At 44.1% G+C, this 22,955-nt stretch overlaps 1 protein-coding gene across 1 annotated transcript in view; it reads left to right on the top strand.

Annotated features, from left to right (window-relative positions):
• The first annotated feature begins 1,339 nt into the window (after positions 1–1,339).
• ITIH5 (inter-alpha-trypsin inhibitor heavy chain 5) overlaps positions 1,340–22,955 on the top strand; it is a 49,751-nt gene continuing 28,135 nt past the window's right edge. The window contains exons 1-7 of the mRNA XM_082496080.1: positions 1,340–1,532; positions 5,110–5,154; positions 9,418–9,581; positions 10,801–10,908; positions 12,916–13,166; positions 21,916–22,085; positions 22,647–22,763. Of these exons, the coding sequence (XP_082352206.1) occupies positions 1,413–1,532; positions 5,110–5,154; positions 9,418–9,581; positions 10,801–10,908; positions 12,916–13,166; positions 21,916–22,085; positions 22,647–22,763 (975 nt within the window). The 5' untranslated portion in view covers positions 1,340–1,412. The remainder of the gene's footprint in view (positions 1,533–5,109; positions 5,155–9,417; positions 9,582–10,800; positions 10,909–12,915; positions 13,167–21,915; positions 22,086–22,646; positions 22,764–22,955) is intronic.

Below are 22,955 nucleotides of genomic sequence, written 5' to 3'. Positions count from 1 at the left end.
ATGTGGCCACATCCTAGGTCTGGGCCACCGATTTGCTCAAGGGCAGTTCCAAAGGCATCAACTTTGCTGTCCCTTCTCTTTGACTTGTCTCCAGCACCCCTCATCCCTTCTATATGGGGAACAAGCACCTTCCTGCTCCTCCATTACACATGCCAGGTTTGGAGAACATAATGCTCCCAGGACATATGCTTTTAGTGGACATATGTTTTCAGGTGGGTGAATGTGTTTCTGTCCAGAAGGAGAAACTCCAGTTACCTCAAAACAGGGCAGGCCTAAAAAGTGTGTTCATACATCCCAGCAAGGCTGGAGAAACATTGGGCCGCTCACTGGACTGTCACTGCCATGGACTGGAGCTGAAGCAAAACAGATGACCCAGAGTTGGAAAGGAAAAAGAAAATACAGTTGTTTGAATGTTGACAGATTTGTGTGTGCAGCACCTAGCACGTGCAAGAAAAAAAAAAAAAAGAATAAAAAGAGAGGAAATTTGGGTCTGTTGGATTTAAGACGTTACTGCTGGCATAGAAAAATGAAGTGGTAAATACGTCTGATTTGGGTTTAGGTGAGTGCTGCACGTACAAGTTCCCGAATTCCTGTGGATGAGCCGTGCCCGGAGGGGCCCCAGCCTGCAACCGCCTTCACCCTGGGGCTGGCCAGGGAGGAGAGGGCTCTGCCTCTGGGAAAGGAAGGGGAGAGAAGGAGGCTCAACCCAGCTTTGCCCAGCTGAGAAACGGAGTCCAGACAACAAGAGAGAGGGGTGAAAGTACGTGTCTCAGCCATCTTTGCTGGTGGGAAGGCTGCCCGAGTGCTGAAGCGAGGGTGTGGAGGGAGCCCTGCCCTGCTCCAGGATGGCAGGCCATGGCTGACCCCGTGAGGAGACACCCTGGCAGCCCAGTGTGTCCTCCCAGCTCTAACTGGCACTGGGCACCAGCCCCTCAGATGGGCACCGGGAGACAGTGGCCATCTTAGGCCCTGCCTCAGCCCCCAGCCAGGGGGAGGAAATGTCTCCTCAGCCCCTGCCGAGGGCCACCAACAGGGCTGGGGAGCTGCTGGTGGCCCAGGGCCACCTCTCTCCACTGCACAAGGCGAGATGGGAGCTGAGGACAGCATCAAGAGGAACATGGCGATGGCTCGAGCCCGGTGGCCCATGGGACCCCTGGCTGAGTGGAGTAGCTGAAAGATGGAAACTCTGCAAGGATTCCACCCCCCGGCAGCCCCTGGCAGCTCGGGAAGCCGCCCTGAGTGGAAAAGGGGCCGGTCCCGAGCTGGGAAGGAGGAGAAGAGGGTGGATCGTCTCGCCTCCTGTCAGCCTCCTCGCAGCCCGTCCATCCAGCAGCGCAGGCAGCAGCTGCAGGCAGCCGGGCTTTCCTCTCACCTGCGGGGCAGGGAGTCCCGGCCGGCGTTCCCTCTCCACCATGATCCTTTGGCTGTGGCTCTGCTGGGGCTTCTCCACCTCGGCAGGGCAGCCTGACTCGGAGCTGATGGCGAGGTACCTGGAAGAGAAGCTGCTGGCAGATTACAGCATCATGGAACAAGTAGGTTTTAAGGCGGTCATCGTTTGGGAGCATCTGGTGGCTGAGGCTGGCTTGTCTCATCAGTGTTGACACGCAGGGCAGTCTGTTAAAACTGCATTTATTGCACCCGTCCCTGCAGTGTGCCCATGGCTGCGGCGGCAGCTCAGCTCCACGGGAGGCTGCTACTAACGAGCAAGGCAGCTGATGGAGGTGCTAAGCCAGGAGAGCGCCAGCACTGTCCGATGATGGGTGCTACTGCCAGGGGATGGAGGGGTCCAAAGCTGACAGCCCCGTAGCTGTGCTAATGAGGCGTTTCGCAGGGACAAGGGAGTTAACGCTGTGCCCTGGCCGCGCGCCAGGCTGAGTAATTCAGAGTATTTCAGGGTCGGAGGAAAGTTTTTCTGCCTGTGGTCTCAGTCTTGGTTTTTAACTCATGCTGGATGAAAGGAACCACATGAATTTCAGCTTGTAAGGTGCTTCTTGACCGGGGGAGAAAAAAAAAAAAAATTCTGCAAGTGAGGGCTGTTATCTTGTGTCATTGTGTGGCTTTAGATTTTCTGGGGAATTAGGGCTGAAAGGGCAATGAAGTTTTTTGTAAGTTAGCAAGAGAGTTTGGGTGATGGTTTGGGAGGCTGTGATTTAAAAGGCTGAGCTTCAGATCTGTGCTCACATCCTTCACATCCATGACAGATACCATCTGTGACTTTGGGTCACTCAGGGCATCAATCAGTTATCTAAATTTGATCAGATCTGAGAGGGTCTGTAGTATCTGAGACATCCATGTGGGACTGCAGGACCTATTGAAGATCTGTGCCTTGCTGGAGGCCAGGTGGGATACCCTAGTGAGTCTCAGATGTCAGTGTATGCCTGTATTTGGCATCTTATGCCATACAGTAAGCGGGAAGAGTGAGACTCAAGATACATCTGTACCAGTCACAGAGTTGGTCATTCAGTTGTTCATCCCACTTAGAATTGGAAGAATCTCTCTCCAGAAGTGCCCTATGAGGACCTCAGCAACTTCGTTGTCAATCCTGATTACCATGAACGCATATTCCTTGTTGGGGAATTCAGCTGCAAACCAACATTGTCTTGCAGACCCACCTGTCCCAGTGGGAGAGAGTATCTCCACCACTGTTCTGCCAGTGGTGGGGTATCTGGGAATACTCACTTATTGGCTTTAGGGGGAAAATCAGTTGCAAAGCTCAAGCAACTGGCTCACAGTGTTGAAATAACCTGGCTGATCTTGCTTGAGGCAAATGAGGGTGTTTTCACAGGAGCTGTGTTGCTGGCAGACCAGTGGCAGCAGTAACTTCCAACAGAAAAGCAGTGATGTATAAATAGAGATGGTGACCTCATCCACTGGGACAGCCAGATGTAGAAGAGGACATCTGTCCATCCTCACTGAACACGAGCCAGGTTAAGAACAGGCAGGTGCTTCCCTAGATCAACATATTACACTATAAACAAATCTCTAACGGATTCAGGAGAGTGTATAGGGCTGTGTTTTACTGTAACATCCTGGGAGGATCTTCCACCCACAAAGGCAAATACAGACACAGGTCTTTGCAGGATTGTGGCATTTGCAACGAGTGTGGATTATTTGTTGAATTATCCAATGATTGACCACTCTGCTAAGGTATTTGACAAGGTTGTTAGTTATTACCGTTGCACTAGAGGTGGTTCTTCTGGACAGCTCTTTTCAGGTAGTTGGGTTGCTACTGCCCAGCTTATTCTCTGTATATCACATTAAGACTAGCAGATGACAACAGCTATGGGGTCACCACTAGCAATTATTGGGTTTTAATGAGCGCTTTGGAAGGCCTTCGAGAAAAAGGTTGATGGGAACTTGGAAATTGTTCCATTAGATGATGCTAGTGGAGCTGGCTTGTTCAAAACACATAGATGGACTGATCAGGACCATAAACCCTGCAGCAGTGCTTGGGCAGTAGTCACGAATTTCTAGCAAACAGAATACTGTTATCTGGGGTTCCTTAGTTACTCACTGGTGTCTGCTGATTATCCACAAGACTTTAGAAGGTAGCTTTTGAAGGAGCCAAGTCATACAAAGCCTTCTTATGCAAATAAGCAAGCAAATAAAATGGGTGCGTGATGGGGAAAGGTAAAACAAGTAACCAATTTCCGGTTTCACCAATTAGTCAGTAAAAAAATTGTGACCATTCCATACAGGAGAACAGATAGATTTGTTCCAAAAGGTAATCCTTTAGTAAAAAAAAGTACTGAGGAGCACTGATCTCTCATCCCTGCCTCTGCTCCAAGCAGAATCCACTTCACAGACATTTGTATGGCTTGTTCTGAAGAACCTACAGTGTTGGAGACTCTGCAGCCTCTCACAGCAGGTTCTTGAGGTGCTTTACTTGCCTGAGATAACATCCTCAGAAAGTTTCTTCCAAAATTTAAACTGCAGACAAATCCTCTCCTCTCCTCTCCTCTCCTCTCCTCTCCTCTCCTCTCCTCTCCTCTCCTCTCCTCTCCTCTCCTCTCCTCTCCTCTCCTCTCCTCTCCTCTCCTCTCCTCTCCTCTCCTCTCCTCTCCTCTCCTCTCCTCTCCTCTCCTCTCCTCTCCTCTCCTCTCCTCTCCTCTCCTCTCCTCTCCTCTCCTCTCCATCGAGAAATTCCCAAGGGAGCTGTTTTTCCTTGGTTCTAATTTTACAAGATGTTAGCTAAAATAATGCAGAAGGAAATAATAAAGATTCTAGCAGAGGAGACTGTTTAATCTCTCCATTGGGCTTTCCTGAGCTTTTCAATGCATGATATAAACAGATATAAAATCATCTCTTTGGCATGGAGTGCTGTTATTTCAGTGTAAATCAACAGAAAGGGCAAATCAGGTAAAAAAATATTGCATTCCTCTGCTCTCTGGAGTTTCACCGACATTTTGAGAAGTCACTTGGCTTCCCTCATTGACAAGAGACTTGTACACTCTGTTTTGGGAGTGATTTAATTTGGAGATGTTGCTAAGCTGAGACTTACACCATGTGCAGGGAAGAAGTCAGAGGAGTTGTTGTGAAGGGTGATACAATGAGTACAATTGCATTGTCATAGGTGAAGCGCTTCATTTCATAATAAAATCTGTGGCCGAATTTAAATATCTTTATCTCCCTTTTGCACATAACTAGTGCTTTTCTGTCATCACGCAATAAATCCACAGTACCTGTGGAGAGTTTTCAGGCAACAGATCTCATCGTGTCCCCATTTACTATGCAACGGGGCGAAAACAGTGACACAGAGCCTTTGCGTGACTCCATAGGAAGCTATAAGAGAACACGCTTCCAAGGGCCAAGACATAGTGTCCAGGGCTAGGTCTAGGCTGAGGTTCCTGTCTTCATATAGAGGGTCACTTGCCAAGTAGCATTTGCAAAACGCACAGTACCTCCTCGCCTGCGAGAGCCGCATTCCACTGCTGAGCTTTGATCAGCGGGTCTGTTAATACAGAAGAGCTTTAGGTTTTAATTTTAACCGGCGGAACATTTGAACCTGGCCACGGGTGATCAGTCACACAAACCCGTGTCTGGATTTAAACAGGTGATACGTCTTCTGTAAGTTGAGTAGGCTCCATTAACTCCCTTAACTCTTTGCAGGTTGCACGCCGTGTTCCAAGACAGGCCAAATTTTTGCAGAGGCTGGTACGTATCACACTGTGCCTTTATTTCACCTGATGGGAATTATGCTTGCTTTACGTGTGTATGTGTGCGTGCATCCCTGTGTCCAGGATTAAGCTGTGTCGGTGGGTGATAGCAGGGTGACATTCTAGAATGAACAGTCTTCATTTTGATCAATGCAACAGGTACAGGTTCTTCTAGTACTTCCCAATCCATCTTCTCAACCCCAGATTTGGAGATAGAACAATGAACATAAGCCTGATGAAACCTCACTGAATTTGAAGACAAAGGGAGAGTTTGCTTCCCAATTTGAAGGTCTCTATTGTCCTCTGTTGATGCAGAGGTCAAAATTTACCGAAGAAAGGAAGAAACTAAGGAAACCAACATCCTTCTTTCGACACAGGAACCTATGCTTTAAGATGTAAACCTGCCATCATGAGATGTACAGCAAATCCGTGAGATCTGGCTATATTGCTGCACTTTGGCTAAAGAGGCAGCCAGTGAAATTGCTGTTCACAGCCAGTTATTTTTCTGGCTTTTCTGAGGTATGGAGTTAAGAACTGGAGGAACTCATTTCACACACTGAGCAGTCATCATATCGTAATCATAGAATCATAGAGTGGTTTAGGTTGGAAAGGACCTTGAAGATTATTGAGTTCCACCCCCCCTGCCATAGGCAGGGACACCTCCCACTAGACCAGGTTGCCCAAGGTCACGTCCAGCCTGGCCTTGAACACCTCCAGGGATGGGGCCTCAACAGCCTCTCTGGGCAACCTGTGCCAGTGCCTCACCACCCTCAGAGTGAAAAAACTTCTTCCTAATGTTCAATCTGAACCTGCCCTGTTCCAGTTTAAATAGCTTCTGGTTGCTTTGATCTTTGACGGATTTGAATCAGCAGCCTAGAGGAGAGCAACTCACAGTCTTATTACCAGTTTATTACTTCTAATCTGAGATACGGTCAATTTGTTTTGATGAAAGCAACTGATAAAGGTAAAAACATGGAGTGTATTTCATTTATCTTCAGCTCTCTTCTGTCTTTCCAAACATTTGATGTAAACAAGCATAAAATCACTTGTTTGGCAAGAAAATTTCAGCTCCTTGTTCATCATAATAACCAGGACACCTTTATAAAGCATCCAGCCAACCTGCCTCATAGCAGTGTGCTAATCTGCCGCCTTGGCATTGCCTAGCTTTATTTTTAATAGGGATAATAAATCACACTAATAATAATATTAAACAAATGGTTTGTTTTGTTTTCTTCTTTTTTTTTTTTTTTTTTTTCCCTTTGTGCTGCCTCTCATCTTCTGAAGGCCTTAATAAAAAGAGGAGAAAACAAACAGGCCTTTGCGCAGCTGTAAGTCAGGGCATCAGGCGCTGATGGATTGTGCAAGAGCTCCAGGGAACGCGCGAGAATCGCAGACTAGAACTTGGGCTGCCCGCCAAGCCCGACCTAGCAACCTGTTTGGAAACTGCCTCTGTCCCCGCTGTTTATATTTTCTATACACAAGGAACGGCAGATCCCTTCCAGGGATGGGAAGATGAATCAGTTCTTTCATCCTCAGTTGGATGCGATGCCCTTGTTCAGTGTTTGCTTTCCCCAGCAGCAACTCCTAACCACCAGGAAGAGGGAGAGGTGTTGAATGTCTTTTTTTCATTTGTTTTTGCCATTCCTTAGCCTGTGAGGATATCAGAGCTGGAGCTTGTTCAGTGGGATGGAAAGGTGTGACAGAGATCACCCAGAGCCAGAAAATAATACATTCTGAAAAATAACCTTAAGTGACGTGGTTCTCCTGGTAAAATATCATTAAGCTGTGGAACTCCTTGCTACAAGATGTTGTGGCTGCTAAAAGTTTACATGGATTCAAAAAGCAACTGTGTAAAGTCACAGAAGAAAAATCCACAGAGGTTTACTACTCACAAAAATACAACCCTTGGTTCAGGAGTTCCTTCAGCCACAAATCAGAGAAAACTGAGAGAATATTTCTGGGTAGTATCAGTACAGGTTGGACTGATTTTACACTCTTCTCTAAGCATGTATTGTTGATCTCAGCCAGTGATAGGCTACAGGGTTAGAGTTGCTTTTGTTCTCACCCAATACAACTATTCTTATATTCTTGTCATAACAAGTCCGTGTCCCATGTCATATTCTAAAGACTTTCTGACTTCAGATGAATCCATCACTGCATTTACAGTGTTAGTCTCCGTGTCAGAGCTGTCGCTGCAGAACCGCTTGTACCTCAAATAAAAGGCAAAGGGCTTGATCCTCTTTTGCTATTGAGCTGTCAACTGTGTTTGAACCCACAGCTTATGATGACATACAGAACACGGGAGTGGATGCAGAAGATCTGGAACCAAAGAATTTGCGGTAGTTTCAGGTTCTTTCTTTTGTTTCTCTTACTAAATCTTCTATATCTCCTGCTGTGCCACAGGCAATTAGTGGTATTGAAGACTGACTGAAACGTCAGCTCATTATATCTGGAAACGTTCCTACAAAACTACCTCAGATCAAAACTCCCCATCTTCTCCACCTTCAGGATAATGAGACGGAAAGCCATGCCTATGTATCAAGGAAAGTCCTAAGAACAGCAGGGTCTAGTTCTAATCAATAGCAATTGAGTAAAAGCCATTAGTGGCCTAAGGGGGGGGGGACATTAGATCTGAGCAGACGTGTTCCATTCTAGATCCACCTCACTGAGCTATTTGAAATCAGTGAGATGAAACACACCCTAAAAGTGCTCATTTCTTGCCATTGTGCTCGATGTGAGCTGAGCCTGTGCTAAGTAGAATGTTCATGGACACAGAGCATATCACGCATACTCCAGCTGTTAAAGATATCTATCACAATTAGGTTCAGTTGAGACATGTTTATCAGAATCTTTCCAAACCTTGAAAGTGTAGGAAGATGAGGCCTTATTTCAAAGTCCATTGACAGTTTTGTGTTTATTTCCAGTGGATCCTCACCCTTCCGTTTGCCTGGAATTCACTAGCCCAGCAGCTTGGTTAGTTGGATGCTCATTTATCACTGCTCCCGATGCCATCAGCTACTGCAGAAATGTTCCCGTTTCATACTTGTTCGTACAAACACTTGCTGCCTTTGTTAAGCAATTTGTCAAAATTATTTTTGTTTGCAAAAAAAAAAATAAATCCTGGAAGTGCAGCTGAAGAACATCTTCTTGTCTTCACAAGTCTTATGCGGCTGTGACTTTATCAACCTCAATAGGAAGAGTCTCAGTTTATTTGGCTTAGTGAGTAGCTTTGTATTTGCAATATATTTTACTCTTTAACTTCCTTTTGTTCTTGAGGGTTTGGTCTTTGACTATTTAAGGCAACATACAGAATTTTTTTTTTACATGGACTGTTTATGGTTAAATACATTGAAGTCTTCCAGGAAGAAAACTGTTGAGCTCCATGGAGATGTTGCTGTCAAAAAATCACATTAGACTGGAGAAATGCTACAACCCAGGACTTGTGTACAAAAACACATTCCCAAGAAGCAGAAATTGGCTTTCAACTTCCATTGCTACATCATGTGTCATTCATTGCAGTCTCTGCTGCTTCTCTGCTGGAAGGAATCCAGGGCGGGCTAAAAGGCTTAAAATATTTTGCCTGAGACGTCACAGTGTCAGTGTTTCTTATTAAGTCTGCTCCATCCATTGGCTGAGACCTCCAGGATGGACTCTCAGCAGAGGAGGACTCTACCTACTCCATTGACAGCAGTTTTTCTGTTTGCATAACTTATGGATCTGATTGTGTGAATTTGAAGATGCTGTTTCATACGCAGTGATCTCAGTCTTTCAAGAGGTCTTACATCTGCTCTTGTGCACAGTCCACAGGGCAGTTTCTCTGCCATCAGTTCTGGACCCTATGGGGACACATTTTGGGCTTCTCTTCCCAGGCCATAAGGGACTAATCCTGTTCCTTTCACACGGTCAGACTTGAAGGGTGCAATTTAGGATACATATGGATTTTGTCAGTGTGTTTCACAACATAAAGGCTGGCAGAATCAGACCTCTCATCCTTCCTGGACCCTTCCCAAGCATTGGAGAATGACTGTGGCCTCTGCCCTTGTGTGTGAACAAAGGCAGTGCCGTGTTCCTGGTTTACATTTGCAGCTCACCTGAAATTTTGAGTGCAAGCCCACCTTGCCTGTTGTTGACTGTTTTTCATAGGGGAGTCTAATACTCATAGGGTGGTAATTTGCTTGAGCATATAAAGTATTAATTGAAACACTGAAGGGGTGAGTTATCTAACAGTCACAGTTAATAGGTAACTTTTTGACATCTATAGGAAACCAGGCCTCGGATGTCCGAATTCACTGTGAAATCCACAATTATCTCTCGCTATGCCTTCACCACGGTGTCGTGCACAATGGTGAACAGCGGATCTGAGGCACGTGAAGGTGTGTTTGAGATGCAGATCCCGGCTGCAGCCTTCATCTCCAACTTTACTATGTAAGTAAGTAACGGTGGCAGCTGGGTGGACAGTGGTTGTCCCATCCCACGGACAGCTCTCTCACATTTCAAAAGTTGGCTGATCAGTAGTAGGACCATATCAAGGCCTTTTTTCTTTGGGAAAAATAAAACCACACACGTAATAAACTCCATCTGAGACTCGTCATGGCCCCAAAGCACAGAGCAAGTCCTTGGATGACATGAAGTTAAGATTCAAGTCCGCAATGTACATGGGGAAAAAAATGATTCTATTTCCCATCTGAGTGTCTTTTAGCAACTCCTTTCTCCTCCTTTCTCTTTGATTTGGACAAAAAATATCTCTCCTAGCCCTCAGAAACATTTTCAATTGAAGTTTCAGCAGCACTGGCACACCATAGTTATTCCACCTAACTCTGACAGTGGTGCCTAAGCAGCTCCTAGTGGTTCCAGGTTCTCCATACCATCAATGGAAGTGGACAGTCAACTCCAACTAGCAGATAGGTTCCCTTGCTGCTGGAGATTCTCTATGTGGATAATAGAGCAAGTTGAGAGCAGCCAAGCTCATATTGAAGTGACTCATTAAGGAATAAATTAAGCTTCTGGTTTCAAAAACATATTTGGTTTGGTCATGCTCAGATCCTCCCTATGGGTAGATGTTGGGGCCCCAGCTTCAGATCTAAGCATAGCAGATAGGGGACCAGCTCTTCTAGAAAGACTTCCATTTGGACTGAATAGGAGGAAGAACAGTCTTTTGCCATTGGTCAGCCAAAATGTATGTTAAGGGCTGTTTCCTTATGTAATCCATGGCCCTGTAACTCATTCCCAGGGAGAAGCATTTTAGTCAGGGAGGCAGCTATTCGAGAGCAGTCATCCTGAGTATTGCCAGCTTTATTGATACATATGGTGGATCTGAGACCAGGCAAAAAAAGGTTGTCGTTGGGATTCTTGGCAATTGCTATGCTTTCTAGTTTGCATCCTTATGCTTTGGAGATTACCTACTGAACTGGCATTTTAGAGAGGTAAACTTCTGGCCTAAAGATGTACTCTGCTGGTATAACCAGCCAGGGAACTTCTAAGTCGGCTTCTGTCTCAGTGACTCAAGTGGACTCAAGGAGAGTTACACCAGCAGCACACTTAGCCTACTCATGTGCACAGTCTGTGAAGCCTTCTACAGCAAGCTGTGCAGCTGTCACTGTATATGGGTGCAGAGTGGTCATGTTGACATCTCTGGTCTCTCCAGGAGCATCGGCAACAAGACTTATTATGGGGAGGTCACAGGGAAAGAAAAGAAACATAGCAGTGATGACAAAGCAAGACACAAGAAACCTCCGAGCCCTACAGATGGAAGGTAAGTGTCGTGTATTTATCTGTGTTCTGTTGGTCTGTATTCTCTCCTCCCATCTTTATTTTTGCTGTTTTGGAGTATCCATTCGTGGGAAGAAAGAACTAATCAAAATGTTACTCACACTGCCTGGTGTCATTTCCATACTCCAAGTCATGTAAAATTGCATGTGGCCTCTTCTAGCCTTGTTACACAACATTTTCATGTCCAAGATGCTCCAGGATGTCCTTGAGAGGGAAAGAAATCTTATTACTTCCTGAAGAACAGGCAGGAAAATTAAGGGACACAGAAATTCAATGAGTTACAACTTTAAGACTACAAAGTTAGTCAATGGTAGAACCGCAAATAGCCTTTTACAGTCACGTTTACTTTCCCTGTTCTCAGCGCTTGACTGCTTTTAGTCCTCTGGGCCAAGCACTGGCAGAAAGTCTCATCCCTTTAATGATCTAGAAGCCTGTATGTTCAACTGAATGTACTTCTTCAGCAGCACTCTAATTTCACAGCTGCCCAAATTCCCCCAAATAGCTCTTAAAGAGACCATTGGACGGATTTTGCTGTTCCGGAAAATCCTGCCCTATTCTCAGTTACCTGGGACAGTAGCACTATCCCAATGTGAACACATGATCAGGAACAGCGAAACAGATTGTGATTTTCAGACCAGAGAAATGATGAACTGTGGGGAGGGAGAGATGTGGATGTATTTAGCATCCACAATTTCTACGAGTAAGAAACAAAATTTATGTGATGAATACCTTATTTTGGCCATTTTGCACCTGACATCTGATCATTTCATTCAATTTTCTCTAGTTTTTCTATGAAAGACAGAAAATAAAAATTCCTTATTCTCCTTCTGCATATCACTGTAAGTTCACATAAATTTTGTTTCTTACTCGTAGAAATTGTGGATGCTAAACTTAATGTGGGTTCAAAAAGTGACTAGGTGAATTTTTGGTAGAAAAAGTCCATCACAAACCTTTAGCAAAAGATTCTGTCTCAGGATACAGACACAGACTGGCAGAACCTGAGAGAGTTCTATATTTCTCTTGAAGCACTATATTTCTCTTGTCCTGCCCTGTTGCATGTTCTTCTGTAGACGATTATTACCTGTCATTGTTAGACCACTGGTATGGTCATTTCAACTCTCCTAAAGGCTAAGATTATAAAAAATATTTTTTTACGTGTGTTAGAGAAATCAAAGTCTCAAATCCTTTTCAGTACTCACTGAATTGTGGGCATCACCAACATCTCACACCAGTGAGTCCTGAAGTTACCCCTACATGGCATTAGAAGTTTCCACTCCTTTATGTGGCTTTTTTATTTTCTCTTCACAAATAGTAGTGCCTGGCATCACGTCAGTGCCTGGCAGCTGGACACTGCAGTGCACTCTATGGGAGGTAGAATGTCTTAAGTTGTCTCTGTTTAACAGAAGGGCAGCAGAAGCCAATAGAGGCTAAAGGTGGGAATACATCTCACTTCAAATTAGTGAACAGAAAGCTGACTGAGAGTTGTATGCTCAATGTCTGATAGCACACTCTGGTCAATCAGAATAGAAGAGATCTCTAGTGATGGAATTGTCTTAAGGGTCCTATTTCTCCTCATTGAGTATATGGCTATAAACTGCTAATATTAGGGAAAAGGAATTAATTTCTATTTTGCTTAAGGTAGTGCAATGAGTTGGCAGTGGCAAAGTCAAGAATTAAATATGGGTCTTGCAAATCCTCTGTGTAAGAAACGAAGAGACAGCTTTTCCTCTGGCTCTGTTCCATGTTATGCATTCGTCGTATTCCTCTCCATAAGAAGTCACCTTGTCTTTTGAGACCTTTCCTCCTGTGGAAACCTCCTACGTGCCCAATGCTTTGTGAAGCATTACTGTGTTTTCTTTCTTGCTGTTTTCACATATTCAATGATAGGAAATAATTTATTGGACCAACAAAATCCAGATTCATCATTCACTGGAGGAGGTGGTGTGTGATGTGTATGGGGTGTGAAGGTGTCTTTGGATTTTCCTTCCAGGGAGAATGGCTATGAGACATTCAAAGCTTCTGTCTTCATTCCTCGCAAGATGCAGGCCAAGTTCCTACTGCATTATGAAGAGCTTTTGCAAAGGCGACTGGGAAAATACGAGTATACAGTCAGCATCCGGCCCCAGCAGCTGGTGGGGAGGTTACGAGTGGAGGTGAACATTCTGGAGAACTCAGGCATAGTTTCACTGGAAGTGCCACCTCTCCGAAACAGCAAGCATAAAGGCAATGGGAAAGTTGAAGGTAAGGAGAGATTTTATGACCCGTGGTTCTGTTACTCGTTGGGCCTTAGTCACCTCTCAAGAACTGGACTGGCAGCGTTGGGAGTTCTCCAAGACAATCTTGGATAATTGTGTAGACTGTAGACTGGTGTTACATTCATTTTCCCACTGCTCTAAATGACGCATTAAACAAAACCCCAACATTGTATTAAAGCACCATTGGCTAGGATCAAGATTGTATTAGAAACTAGAGGACACATCTCATGAAGACACCAAGAAAGATGACTGGTAGCAGCTCATTAGGCATAAATTATTCTGGCAGATTCCAACTACAACTTTATTTAGAAAGACACATTTTTTACTTCACTTTGTTTACTGTTGCTGCACTCACTGAATGACAGGTACATTCCACCCCAGAGGTGGCTGCCTTTGAGTGACGAGCAGGTCTCTAAGCATCGCAGGCCATCAACAACTCTTATTTAGGGATCTCTTATTCACTGGCACGGGTCCATAAAAGCTGGTAAAATGGCTATGTGAAAGGGATTTCAGAATTATGAACTCTGTGGTTCAGTGGTGGGAATCCAGTCATCATAAAGGCTGATGGGTTTTGTTCTGTTTTCTGTAGATGACTGTGTCTATGTGGTATCTGTGCATAAGCATGTGAGAACTTTGAAGCTTAATGAATATAGGGCTGATCCCATCCAGCTCAGTAGGATTTTTTTTTTTTTTTGTTCTGTTGTCTTTACAAGCTTTGAACTGGGCCTTCAGGCCTTGTGCTCAGCGTTTGATGAAGCTCTTCCCTGGCTCCACATCTCCTGGGAACTGTTTATTTTAAGTGAATTGTTTTTTCCATCCATCCATGCCAAGGCAGATAGGAAATCCTGCACTTTAGAACATGGGAAATTCCAAGAGGAAAATCCATGTTTTGCCAAAGTACTAAGTGTCGTGCAAGTACCTACCCTTACCCCCAACCGTCCTCACTCGCTGTTCAGACAGTGTAAAGGTAATCTTTCTAGTGTAAACTAACAGTGAGGAGCACAGGATACCGTGATTGCTGTGTGTTGCCAAAAATCCCTCATGAAAAATAAAGAGGGTGAGTCGGAGCTGGAAGCAGGATGTGGAGTTCTGCAGGACTCGATCCTTGGTTGCTCTAAGTGACATAACGCCAGCAAAACCAGTGGAGCTGTTCATGTCTGCCAGGTAAAGATCCTAAAGCATATGAACTGGAGTTAAGCTGATTGCTCAGTGTGATCCGACTGATTTCAAGCAAATCATGGTGAAATCAAGGCTCTCAGTGACTTGGACTAACTTCAGGTCAAGCCTCATACAGCTAATTAGTCTCTCTGCTGTACATCCATGCATTGTGTGATAAATGTGCTGTGCCCCTCAACAGGAGGGACAGGAAAACTTTTTCACCTATCAGGGAGTATCACAGTGCATTGTGGTATACGATTTCCTGCAAAACATCTGGCATTGATCAAGGTTAGAGACAGACTAAGCAGAGCAGACACACTGTCGGTCTAGTACTGTATGGAAATTCCTATATGTGAATGACATACAGGGAAAACTCTTGTAATTTGCTGCCTAAAACAGCAATCTGTGAGCACTGACCATTCTTGGCACCGCGCTTCAGATTTAAAACAGCTCGTATAAAAATGAGCCCAAGCTCTGGGATTCCATAATCCTCCCTAGCTGGTAAAATTTATATAAAATAGATGTCCTATCGCGGGATGGGTTATGCAACCGAAGATTCCCTGTGCTTTATCCTCGCTCAGAATTCAGTTACAGACACTTTCTACGTGGAATGGCCCTATACAGTTGGTGACATCTGTTTGCTGTGGTGAGATCACTGCTATGGAAGTCATTGAAATGAAAAACACACTTTTGGGGTAGTCAGAAGTGGGTCATGCCTCTGCCAGATTGAGTCTTCGTTGATGAGTGCCACTCAGGTGAGCACCACTCAGATGAGTGTGCAGGGTTAATGAATGCAGCAGGTTTGCTGAGCTTCTTTCTGATCTAAAGCAAGATGAGGAGATTAGGACATTATCAGCAGGCAGCAGAGAGTCTCAGAAGGGTCTAATATAGGTCACAGAGAAGGATGGCTTTTCTGGATAAGAGGGATATATTCCTCATAACCTCTTCTGGCCAGCAAAATCAATCACACAGAACAGACATGAACTTCCTGCCTTCAGTTTAGGAAGTGGAAACCAGAAGAATACTCCTGGGGAAGCCAAGGTCAAGTCAAGGAACATTTCGCTTGGAAAGCCACTGTACTCCAGTCAGCTGTCATCTCTCAAGCTTGATCCAGAAACCAAACCATCTGAGTTGTTAGATCTTCCCTGCAAAGCCTTGTTGCTCATACGGCACTCAAAGACTAAAGAGATCTGCACACGAAGTGAGACCTCCAGAGAAGGCTATGGGTTTTTAAGTGAAAGACAGGTAAATTGTGTGCCAGGTTGGAGCGGCTGCTTGGCAGATAGTCTGCAAACTGGGAGCAAACCAAGAAAAACACAGTGCCTGGTCTCTTCTCAGGCTCCTGTGGCTTAAAACTCTTCAGTATCATTTGACTAGAAAGCTTGGCAGCAATCTAGTAAATAAGTGTCCAGCCAGACCTGGTGCTGCCATACAGTGTGACCTGTGGTGCCCCAAATGAGACTTAAAAAAATGACCAAATAAGGAACAGAGGCCTGCACGTTGGTAGATGGTACTGCCTGACTGGTTTGAGTTTGAATATGTCATGAAAACTCTTCCTCAATTTCCTGTGTCTACAAAGAAGTCTGTAGTATCTCACGGTTAATGATAAAATGTGCGATTTTGATAAGTATTGATAAACTACCTTGAGACTATTGGGTGAAAAATGTAATGTGACATTAAGTCATCAGTTAGGTGACATTTTGAGTAATATGTCCAAAGCACCACCAACGTGAAACCACTGTTGAAGATGGGATGTAGCTTCACAAGTCATTTAGATACTTTTGACTCTGACTGACCTGGATAAGAAATGACATTCTTTTTATGAGTACTGGTCCTGAAGATCCAGTGTAGGATAGGAAAATTAAGCTGAAAATCAAATCTCTTTGGCTCTGGAGCCATCAATATCTCCACATGATGAGCACCAGCAGTTACTGATGAGCATAACTGAAATGGCCACTGGTTGTGGCAATAAATGCTGTTAGCAAAACCAATGAAAACAATAATAACAATAGTTTAGATGGCCAAAAAGTGGAGGAATGGCTGATCTGTCTTTATTTCATGGACCAATCCTCTTACATTTGTTGTGCTTTCTACATGCCATCTGTAGACCCAATCAGTGTACCGTGCAGGACCATAGTGGAAAAAGCAACTTCTCTGTTTAATGGTTATCAGTGATTTGCACTTTTGACTGCAGCCAAACTGCCAGTATCCATACAGTCTGTGATGAACAGAAGAGATAAAACTTAAAGACCTATGGACAGAAGCTGTCCCTTGATGAGAAAGAATGAAGGACACTTTTTTTTACCATTTATAAAACAGCACAGAAATCACAGCAGTAGGACCAGAGGCAGTAAAGAATCCAGTTTTGCCTGGTTTTGGCTGTAGGATCCCAATATATAAAGACTGGACTTGCTTCCACAGATTTCCAGTGATTTATGAAAATTCAAGCAGTGCTTTTCTATAGACAGAGGGTCTTGGAAAGTCCTATGTACATTGTCTCTGTATATGGAGCAGAGACAATACGATGACAGGTCTTTCCAGGATATTTCCTTTGTCAGTGACTCCTGCACACACAGCTCCATCTGGGACTTGTATTTTTCCCAAAAGAAGATACAAAACATGTGAGTTTTGGAAAGTGATCTTTTGGCATGTGCAGGTGTCGTTTTCTGTCACATCCAAACCCCAAACCAGGAGACATTGAAGCCAATCATCCTGGCCTTCTCTGGTGACCTCAGAATAGAGCCGATTTCTGAATGATGTCCTACTCAGCATCTTCTGGGATAAGTGTCCTCATTCTTTTCCTCCAGCACAGTGGTGTGAGAACTAGTCATGGACTTGGGCAGGGAGACACTAGGCTGCTTGAGAATGACAAAAACACGACACTCTTCAAAGTCGTAGGTCTCATAAAGGTTTTTATTTCTTATCACGGTTGTATAGAAGCTCCCATGCATTAGCAAAGGATGAACTTTGCATTTGAGCTTTAATCCCAACTCTACCAGTCTCCAAAATAATTTAGTTTTAACTGTTCACCGTGTGAGGACTACAGTTTCATATGAAAAATGCCTTTTCCTGCTCTGTTTACTTCTTTAGCTGAATTTGATGGAAAGTTTTTCTAAAGGCCCTATTAACTACCTCAGAGGAGCACAGACCAGCTCAAGTCTTTGGAGCTCATCCACGTTCTGTACTCTGCAATATCTCATAGGTTTTCCTCTCTCAGTCACTTGTTTGAAAAGAACTGGGCCAATAAACAGAGGAGAGTAATTGCAATCCAGATATCAAGTGCTGCCTAAAAAAGAAACCTAGGGGAAGACATAGTGTATTCAAATATATAAAAGGCTGCTGCAAGGAGGAAAAGAATACCGTGCGTTCTGTGTCGGTAACAGAAAGAATAAGAAGTCATGGGTTTATAATCCACAAAGAAAAATGTAAATTAGACATTGAAAATGTCTAACAGTGAAAAAGCGATGCTCTGGAAAGGACTGGCAAGGGCAGGTACTGAGTTTCCATTAGTGGAAGTCTGGAGCATTTCCAGCCCATGACATAAAACCAAGCAGAAAGGGATTCAATCTGGGAACATGGGATAAATTAGATAACCTGCCTTCCAGACCTGATTTCTATTATTCCAGGGGAAAAAAGTTATTTTGGATCAGACTATTTCTATCAGACTATTTTTTGGTTTTAATCTCTGTCCTGGGGATGGGAGATGAGTGGCTATGAAGATGGGGGAGCTTCCCCATCTATTCTTGTCACTGACAGTGGCTATGTGAGGCAGCCTTGGGAACCAGGGGTTCCTAAAGAACTGTCTGTGTTACAGGGGATGACGTGTCTCACCTCCAAAGAGTGTTTTGAAGAGTAATAGAGGACTGCAGTGTGATCCATATGATCTCATCTAGATTCCACAGTGCTTTACAAAACTGGATGCATGTGATTATGCCCATTGAACAGGTGGGGAAACTGAGGCATGGAGTGGTTACCCAACTCAGCTAATTTCAGATGGTTGGAGTCCATAGAAATGCTAGGACTGGAACTCATCCTGTTGTGGCACACAGCATATCGTGCTCACCCATCAATGTACTTATGGCAGAGAAACACAGAAGTGAAGACCAAAGGCAACAGATGTATATGCGCAGTGGGTACAAGGGGAGACCTTCTGTTTCCAGTCTGAGGCTGACTTTCACTAACCCTGATGTGATATGGCCAGACAGCCTAACCGACAGCAATGCCTGCTTTTCAGCAGCTGAGGAAAAGTAATGTGAAACCCTCAAATAGATCAGAAAAAAAAAAAATGAACTGTTAAGTAATTTATTTGAATTCTGGGCATCTCCTACACACTGACAGTTAAATGGGATTTTGGAAACGATAGAAGGGAGATGGAAAATCCAGGAAGGCCAATACAAGCAAATCTGATGCATTGTGTATTAAAAACACATTACATCTGTTGATTCATGAGATCAAAGGGCAGCTATAAAACTAAAAACAAATCAAGATGGAGGTAAAATCTTACACAGCTACTGATTTATGACTTTTCTTTGCCAGGAGAAATCTGAACTGTACACAGATTCTAGAAAAAATGTCAAAGCCCTGGGTAATAATTTTATAAGCCCCCTTTGAGATCCAACACTAGTGTCCTTAAGGGATTTCAATGGGCTGGCTGGGACCTCTCTCCCTGTTTCTGTCAGGATGGAGGGACTGGAATTGGCATAGTCATAGAATCCATGATGCAGAATCAATTCTTGACTTTACTAAAATTGAGTAATATCTGTCACTCAGACTCCTTGGTCAAGACTTTTGCTGGTCCTCATTCCAGGTTCTCCAATTATAATTTGTTTGTGTAGAAGTTTGACCTATGAGAAAACCCTTCCTTGCCTCCACCTGCCTTTTGCCTCGTCTATTCCAATGCATTCGCAGGGCAGCTATAAAAGTAAAGCCAAATCAATATGGAAGTAACATCTTAGACTGCTATTGATTTATGATTCTTACTTTCATTCCTTTGCCTAGAGGAGTCTAGATTGTACGTAGCACTTACTTAGTAAACGTCACAGCTTTGGCTAACCATTTTCTAAACCAACAAGAACCCTATTCTTGGCATTTCTATGGACTTTGACTATGGAAGTCAGGGGAGTTACGTAACCACTCCATGCCTCCATTTTCCTACTTGTTAAATGAACATAATCATATGTATCCAATTTCGTAAATCACTGTGGAATCTGGATGTGAAGTGGATTGTGTTCAACATTGCATACAGATGTCATGTTGCATTCCTCTAATGCTGCTCAAAGTGCTTTACAAACATGGAGAGGTGCCACTCTTCATTACACAGACAGCGTTATAGGAGGAATCCCCTAGAGAGGAGCTTTCCAAGACTGCCTGCACCTTCTAATTGTGATCAGTATTGTTAATGGGGTACAGCACATAATTAAAATTATCCTAAAGCAGATGTCTAAGTCTGGCCGGATGTAACATACCCTAATGTCCCCTGACACCCTTGACCTGATCTCCATTGAGCATAACGTGAGCCTAGAAAATAAGCTCAGATGTAGGAACTTGCACTGTGCACACCTAAACTGGAACCGAATCTCACCAATCTTTTCTTTTCCCTGCCATACCACAGACTTCTTGGGCTAAATCTTTGTCAAAGATTTGAGACACCCCCCCACCCCCCCAGAATAATTGAGCAGCTCATTCCCACCAGTTTTAATCATCCCACGAGCGGATAGAATAGAACTTCTGTGCCTCTGGGGAGTGCTGGAATAATCACTGTGAGAGTTGAAGCACCCAAGAAGAACCCCAGTTGAGAATCTATTTTGGTGTTTTCGATAGCTAGTTAGGATAAGGGGGAAAGCCCTCAAAATCTGGAGAAGTTCAAGGCCAAATGTGGCCTTTGGTCAGTCTCATGCAAGCGTCCTTACGGAGTTCAGAGGGAATGAACAGATGGCACACCAAAAGAGAGTAAGGTGGGATTTTGGCCACACAGAGAGACTACACGGAATCTTCATAAGCCTCAACTTTAGCAAAAGAACACAGATAACAAGACAAGAAGAGGTTCCTTCAGGATGCTGTCTGAAAGGTACATCTCTCCTAATTGACTCAGGAAGGGCTTTTGGAGATTAGGGTGAGTTACATCTCAGGGATGCCGTTTGCATGACTGCACTAGCAAGTGCCGGATTTTGTTTCTGTCAGTAAGACGGAAATTGCAGCAGCTATACTTGTAACTCTTTGCTGAATGTAAAGGCTGGTAAGATGACTTGTTCAGAAGTAGACATTACACATAAGAAGCTTGTCAGATCAAGTGGTCAATTAGTCAGATCAATCCCACCTCATGTGCCTACAGTGCATCTGAACAAGTCACCTCAAGAACTCTTTAAAATCAATAGGGAGAAATCTGCCGTATGATTCACCTAATCCTAGAGGAAATGTTTAAACAGGTCAAATGAATCATACTTGCATCGACTGGCAGGATCTCAGGTATAGGATCTGCACTCTAGACGTCTAGCGTCGGCTGGCACAAATACCGCACACGGGTCTGTAGTTGTATGTTCATACAGAAAGCAATCGACAGTCATACAGAGAATATCTGGCCTTTGAGTTCAGTGACCTCCGAACAGAAGTGAGCACAGGAATTTTGCCTAAACATTGATATCCCTGGCCACATTGCATTGTTGGTTTCCGTTTAGAATTAGCGGGGATGAGTTATGTCATGTTAAAAGAGTGTTCGTCTTGTTTCTGTTTCAGGGCCCTGACAAGTCCTGTTTCAGAGCCGAGGGCTCTGACTAAGACAGCTCAGCTTTTGCCTGTATCAAAGCCCTGCTAGCAAAATAGATGAATAGGTGAATAAATGAATAAACGAGTAATGAATAAACGCTATTCCAGGAGTTCTTTGCCAATAGGTGAAGGCGCAATGCTTACCACAAAAGTATGCCTGTCATGGTAGGGGGACAGAACACAGACTGTCTCTTCTCGGTCTCAAGTTTCTTCTCCCTCAAAGAGATCTCTCATACAGACACTCTCCTTATTACCCCTTATATCCTAACCTTATCTGATCCCCTCCCTGAGGTGAGGTTTTAGCATGATTTGGGTGGAGAGCCGGGTGCTATAGTCATATATGTTTAGCATATTCTTCTTTTTGCTCGTTATCGTACTTAGGGGTGTCAACTTTAATATTAATTTTGTGGATAATTAAGCAAAAGTCTCACTTCAGCCACACCACGGCCTTGAAGATTCTGTGCTGAAGACGTTTATCTGCCTGTTCCTGCATTCCTGCAGTTTTGAGCCAAAACAGGACTGTCCTGCTGCCACAAGACTCCCTCCTTTGGCTGTTTTTCAGGACTACCTGTTGGCTCTTCCCCCCGTCCCACTGGGTTTGCACAGGAGATAAGGGGTCATCAGCATTGTGAATCTCTTACATACCAAACCCCACAGGTTATTAAGTTCTTTTTTTATCACTGGTGAGCTGAATCTTTAATGTCAGTATGTAACTATGCTTGTTGACCCGACCCCACAGTGATACTGTGTGTGCTACGCTTAGACATCTGTAAGATGATGGGAACAACTTGTAATATTTTGGTTTATCTCAACAGGTGATGTTTCTCCTCCTCCTTCTACTGTAGTTGGACATACCAAAACCTTAGCTAAAGTTACGTTCAATCCCAGTGTTGTCGAGCAAACCAGGATCGCCCGAAATGGCATTTTGGGAGACTTCATAATTAGATATGATGTCAACAGGGAGCTGAGTGTTGGGGATGTTCAGGTACTGTACTCATCTTTTCTGTTTTATTAACTATACCTGAAATGGTTCTATTGCCTTGCATGCTCCAAACATCCTAGAAAATATTTTCCAAGTGAAGGCTACTTCTCCATCTAGTAAGAACTGTCTAAAATAAAACCAGTCAGTTGGCAGCCACAAGATGGACTTGAAAACCACAGATACCTACTTCACTGAGTTTGATTTTTGTATCTGCTTTTCAGTTTCTCAACATATACTGGCTGTATATATCTGGAAACGAGGCCAGTTGCCCAAATGCATGTTGTGGTTCTAAGCCCTGGGTACATACATTATATCCTTACTGCATTTGGAAGGAACCCCCAATGTCCACCACAGAAGGACATGTGGAGAGTTCCAGAAAGCCCCAGTCTGGATAAACAGGGGACCAGGATTAAGAGGGATGCCATGAAGTACTCATATCATCCAATGTAGACACAGACATTGAAAGCAGGATCAGGTGTGCCCAACCAAATATCCCATAATGATGTGTGTGGAACATTGCATCATGATCTACCTTTGATTCCTGACTTCCTTGCTCTTCCACAGATTCTTAATGGGTATTTCGTGCACTACTTCGCCCCCACAGATCTTCCTCCATTACCAAAGAACGTTGTGTTTGTGCTTGACAGCAGTGCCTCCATGGTGGGAACGAAGCTGAAACAGGTGAGGTCCTTGCGTTTATTATAGACTGGTTGGCTGTAAAGTTGCAGAGAGCTTGGTTCAGGCATCATCTCACCAGTTGGGTTCTTCTGCAAAATGTTTTCTATGTCTGAGGTGAGAGGAGGCTCTGAAGAAACCTCAAGGTGAGATGATTTACCTGCAACGAGAAATTACCATGTTAGTGGGAATGGGACA

The sequence above is a fragment of the Vanellus vanellus genome (assembly GCF_965231255.1).
Source record: "Vanellus vanellus genome assembly, chromosome: 1".
NCBI lineage: Eukaryota > Metazoa > Chordata > Aves > Charadriiformes > Charadriidae > Vanellus > Vanellus vanellus.
Note: the sequence above shows the minus strand (reverse complement) of the source record. Positions and strands in the feature narration are given on the sequence as shown.